General features: G+C 53.1%; 1 protein-coding gene across 1 annotated transcript; it reads left to right on the forward strand.

The window, feature by feature from the left end:
• The first annotated feature begins 323 nt into the window (after nucleotides 1–323).
• Nucleotides 324–2,345, forward strand: GPX1 (glutathione peroxidase 1). Its single transcript, XM_009569412.2, has 2 exons — nucleotides 324–593; nucleotides 1,703–2,345. Exons 1-2 carry the CDS (start codon nucleotides 372–374, stop codon nucleotides 2,066–2,068), a joined length of 588 nt encoding a protein of 195 aa, XP_009567707.2. The 5' UTR covers nucleotides 324–371; the 3' UTR covers nucleotides 2,069–2,345.
• Nucleotides 2,346–5,621: the final 3,276 nt, after the last annotated feature.

Consider the following 5,621-nt stretch of genomic DNA (forward strand, 5'->3'; position numbering starts at 1 on the left):
GAGAAGATGGTGGAAAAAACCATTTCTTTGTGGTAATCCCAGCTCCTTCCCATTGTCCTGAAGCGGTAAATAGAGAAAAGTGTGTGCAAGTGGGCAATTCCTGGTGTGAATTCCCAGCGTGCATTCCCGGTGCTCATTCCCTGTCTGAATTCCTGGTGTGCGTTCCCTGTGGGTAACTGGGCAGTTCCTGGGGTGCATTCCCAGGGTGTATTCCCGGTGTGTATTCTTTGCCTGAATTCCTGCGTGCATTCCCTCTGCGCTCCCGGCGCGTCCCCCGCGGATGTACCGGGGCGGCTCCGGGGGCGGGGGCGGGGCGGGGCCGGGGGGGAGCGGAGCGGCCCGAGGCGGCCCGGGCAGTGCGTAGCGGGGCTATGGCGGGCGCGGGGCTGTGGTCGCTGTCGGCGCGGCCGCTGGGCGCGGCGGAGCCGCTGTCGCTGGGGTCGCTGCGCGGGCACGTGGTGCTGGTGGTCAACGTGGCGTCGCTCTGAGGCACCACGAGACGCGACTTCCTGCAGCTCAGCGAGCTCCAGGGCCGCTACGGGCCCCGCGGGCTGCGCGTGCTCGGCTTCCCCTGCAACCAGTTCGGGCACCAGGTGAGGGGGGACAGGGGGGGAGAGGAGAGGGGAGAGGAGAGGAGAATGGGGAGAGAGGGGAGGGGAAGAGGGAGAGGGGAGAGGGATTAGGGAGGGGGAAAGGGTCAGAGGAGAGAGGGGGAACAGGGAAGAGCGGAGCGAGGGAGAGCAGAGAGGGGAATGAGGAGAGGAGAGGAGGAATGGAGAGAGGAGAGGAAATGGGGAGAGGGATGGGGACTGGAGAGGGGAAGAAATGGGGAGAGGGGAATGGAGGGGGGGAGAGGGAGAGGGGAGAGGGATTAGGGAGGGGGGAAAGGGTCAGAGGAGAGAGGGGGGACCAGAGGGAAGAGCGCAGCGAGGGAGAGCAGAGAGGGGAATGAGGAGAGGAGAGGAGAGGAGAGGAGGAATGGAGAGAGGAGAGAAGAGGAGAGGAGGAATGGAGAGAGGAGAGAGGGGGAATGGGAGAACCAGGAGAGGGGAACGGGGAGAGGGGCAACGAGGGAATAGGAACAGAGAGAGAGGAGAGAGGGAATGGGGGAATAAGAATGGGGAGAAGAGGCGAGGGAGAAGGGGGAATGAAGTAACAGGGAGAAGGGAGAAGAGATGGAGGAACAGGGAGAGGGGGCAAGGGAGGGGGGAATGGAGACTGAGGAATGTGGGAGGGAGAAGCGAGGAGTGGAACGGGGAAAGGGGAGCAGGGAGTGGGGAATGGGGCAGGAGGAGTGGGGCAAAAGGCAATGGGGAGAGGGGAGCAGGGAAATGGGGAACAGAGAGTGGAGAGTTGGGAGCAGGGAGTGAGGAAACGGGGAATGGGGAAATGAGGGAGCGGGGGGGGTGGAAACAGGGCAGGGGAGCAAGGAACTGGGAGTGGGGAGAGGGGAGCGAGGTGATGAGGAGGGGGGAATGGGGAGGGGAAAGTGGGGGAACCTGGAACTCGGGAACAGGGAGTGGGGAGCAGAAAGTGAAGAAGTGGGGTAAGCGGATAGGGAACAGGGAGCAGAGAGTGTGGGAATGGGGCAAAGGGGTGTGGAAAGTGGGGGAACAGGGAGCAGGGGAATGGAGAGTGGGTGCCCATCCTGGCTGGGTTCTCAGGGGCTGGGCTCGGCATGTCTTTATTTTTCTTTCCCTAGGAAAATGCTACTAATGAGGAGATCCTGGCTTCGCTAGAGTACGTTCGTCCTGGGAATGGGTACAAGCCAAATTTCACCATGTTTGAGAAGTGTGAGGTCAACGGGAAGAATGCGCACCCCCTCTTCACCTTACTGAAAGAGGCACTTCCCTTCCCACACGATGACCCCTCCTCGCTGATGACCAACCCCCAGTACATCATCTGGTCCCCCGTCTGCCGCAACGACATCTCCTGGAACTTCGAGAAGTTCCTCATTGGTCCCGATGGCGTGCCCTTCAAGCGCTACAGCCGGCATTTTGAAACCATCAAGATCCAGGATGATATTGAATTGCTTCTGCAGAAGGTTCCCCAGAATGTTCCTCAATAAAGTCAAGTGCCGCAGTGTTCGCTGCCGGGCCCCCGTGCTTCCTGCTCAGCTCGCTGTACCCCTGCCTGTTTTCCTCGCAGGGCGCTGCTCCTCTGGCAGAAATCCCAATGTCTCGTGCAGGTTTTGCTTATGAAAGTGCGTCTTCCAAATTCTTGAAGTGTACTTGATGTTTTCAAAAGTTGCATGGGAATGTTTGGGAAGCTATGCCGGGGAAAGCAGCTGTGAGTCTCAGTAGCTTGCTGGGATTCTCTGAATAAAACAAAAAATGTGTACTTTCTAAAGGCTGTGGCATGATAAATCTGGGTGAGTTGGGTGAAACATGGCAGCTGTGTTACCTATTCAGCCCGGGGTGCTCACAGGGGCTGACTCCAACCACTCGAGGGTTAGTGCAATCAGGCTGAAATTCAAACACAAACATGGGGCAGTGTGATGGGTATGCAGTGTTTTCAAGCTCTGCAAAGTGTGAACGAGTGCCACATCTCGCCCTGTGTGTAATGAGCTTGGCAGAGTAGGAGGGCAGCACAGAATATAAATACCTTGCCAAAGGGCTTCCTGGACCTTGCTCGAGGCTTGCCTGGTGGTGGTTTCACATTGGCTGACAAACTCCCAGCTTGGCTACCAACAACAGGTTGTGACGGGTCAATAACCACTCAGGTAGACAAGCGATTCTGCAGCCAGGGCCGCATGGCAGAGGGCTTGGGGAAGAAGAGCCCTTTGGCCAAGGCCCACCTCGTTATCTGGCCTCTGTCAGCCCAGGGGAGACCTGGAACAGGAGCAGCACCCAGTGGCATCCCCTTGTCCCAGAGCTGCTGCCCCTCGCTGGCACTCTCCCATTGTGCATTGGTGGTAGCCCAACATGGATCTCTACCTACTTGCCAGTCTTACAGAAAGCCTGTATTGTCTGCATGCATATCCAGTACCTCACAGTGCAGGGAATCACACAAATATGCAGTTCTTTTGTGTCCCCAGCACAGAGTACCACCAGCCTATTCCACCTCTTCTCCCACAGAAACCATGCCTGCCTTAGAGTTGCCTGGATGTGACTCTCCCAAGTGCTGGTACACCAGGGCTCAGGCAGTATTCTCTTTACTCCTTCCCTAACACTTTGACTCCTGTCAACTATGGAGCTGACAGGTATTACTGGTAGTTGTTACAATAATCCTGACACATTCTTCCTGCGCAGGGATCCTGCAGTTACAGCTTGCTGCTGAACATCTGGAATTAGGATTGTTTTCCTTCCAGGAAACCATAAGCCTACGCCAAATCTCACCTGCCCTCTTTACTTTTTAGTTCAGGTCCCTCTGCAGGTAAATCTTCACTCCTTAAATGGCTTTGTGAGCACATTTTCATCACAAACCACTTCTCATGAGGCCTTGAAGCACTGAGTATAATGTGCAGGACCGAGCAGTACTAACACAGACTAGGAACTTGGGCTTTCAGAGGAAAGGCACAACACAAGCCTTAGTGCACTGTTTTCATAATTAAAAACACTTGGGACTTCAGTTATTTGTGGTTTTTTCCTGTTTACAGCTTCTCACCTCACCGATTCGCTAGTTGTTTTGTCACTGTACCCACACTCCAAGGACCCCCTGGGGCTGACTTGAGACACTGGGGCAAAATCTGCAGCCAGCTCCACCCCGCTTGCTGCTGCCCCTGAGTCATCCAGCTTTGAACTCGGATTGCACAATCCTCAACCGGCTGTTTCTTAACTCTCAGTGCAGCTTTGTGGAAAAAAAACAGGATGTTTTCAGCAGCTATTTCAGCTTTGGAGCAGAGGCTGCCTGATTTGCGGGGTTATTTTTTCAGTTAAATTTACTTCCCTCATTGAGGCAGGATGTTGAAATATATTGAGAGTGCAGGGGATTATGGGCAGCAGGAACTCACTGCACTGAAAAATCATTCTTGATGTGAGCTGTGGCACTTCTTCAGTCCTGACTCACCATACCGCTGCCATTTGAGCAGGGTCTCCTTTGCTTTGCCTGTTCCTCCCCAGCCTGTGCCCCTGCTGAGCCCCACTGCTGCGGAGGAGTGGACCCTAAGTCTGCTGCTGTTCCAAAGGCAGCCCTGCCAAACAGGGTCGAGCTTGCCAGTCAGAAAGGCATCTTACATCGTGCTTATTCAGTGCTAACGGCCAAGGGATTTATTTACCTTCTGGCTGCTGGGGTTGCGGCAAGCTGAAAAACAAAGCAACAGCTCCAGAACAGATACAGCCGTGCCCGCAGAAGTACAGCGACATGATTCCAGGCTGAAAACCAGCCATGCCAGCAGGAAAAGTTAAAGATTCCGGTGTAGGCACACCAGCAGGAACTCTGCAGCATAGATTAAAGCCTCCCAGCCTTGTTAATCCTCATGGTTTCAGCATTCCCCAGAGCAGCTGGCTTCTGGGTAAAACAGGCTGGGGCTGACAGGGCAGTCTACGGGCTGGAAACCCCAGAATGCTAAGACACATCTTCACGCAGGCTCTCACACCTGACCTTTGGTGGTGGGACCAGCAGGGCTGAAGACATTTCACTACAGGGAGCAGCTCTATGCTGAGGGTAGGCCTGAAGAGTCCTGAGTGATTCCTTAGTGATTATAAAATGGCCCAGTTCTATTTCTGTAATTCCAGAGACAGATGGACTCAGTAGGAAACCTTAATAAAAATCCTGCTACTCTAGTACACTTGGATGCTTCTGTGGCTTGGAGACATTGATCTTTCAGTACCTTGTGTCTGTCATATCTACAGTCCTACACTCTTTCCGCTGCTACTGCAAACAGCCAGTTCCCTCTTAACATCCACCCTGCTTGTCTGTTTTTCTACATCAGTCCCACATATCCTCTTCTAGAGAATATTTGCCCCCACTCCTCTCCCTTTCCGATGATTCCCTCCCCTCTTAGCTGCTAGTTGCCATCAACTCCTTACATCTTTAAGCAAGTTCAGATATCTGAAGCTATCAGGAATGTTAACTAGCTGCAAGGAAAATTATCCTTCCCGCCTCCATCTCATCCTTCTGGGTTGCTGGTGTTCTGCTTTCCAAACCCTCATGCATCCCTGAAATCACAGCTGAAGAGACGTGGTGTTCACAAGTCTCAACTCAACAGAAATGCTGTCAAGTGGAGCCCAAGACCTTTCTTACTCAGCCTTCTCAATATTCTTTTATCTATTTAAAACCTCCTCCTGCTGATCTTTGTTACATCTGCTAACTTTTAAGATAGCTTTTGGTCACCATTTTTGATCATTGCCTTCATAAGGCAGGTAGAAAACCTCTGCCTCCAAGGGAGTGGCACCTAAAAGGGCTTTGTTCCCACTGGTGCTGCTCTTGCAGTCATCAGGTGCAGCTGGAGACAAAAGCAGGAAGCTGAATGGGTGTAAGGAAAGGGCTTGAAGGGACAGAACAGAAGCACCTCTATCTAGTGTGAAACTGTAACAATCTCATTTCCTAGTAATGAATCAGAAAGCTCTGAATGAGACCATTTTAGTTGTTTACCGCACTTTCTATTAGGAGGAGGTAATTGATTAGCAGAGTAGAGGTCAGATGTAAGCATTATCTCAGAACAGCTGACTCATTTTAAA

The sequence above is a fragment of the Cuculus canorus genome, chromosome 11, assembly GCF_017976375.1.
Source record: "Cuculus canorus isolate bCucCan1 chromosome 11, bCucCan1.pri, whole genome shotgun sequence".
NCBI lineage: Eukaryota > Metazoa > Chordata > Aves > Cuculiformes > Cuculidae > Cuculus > Cuculus canorus.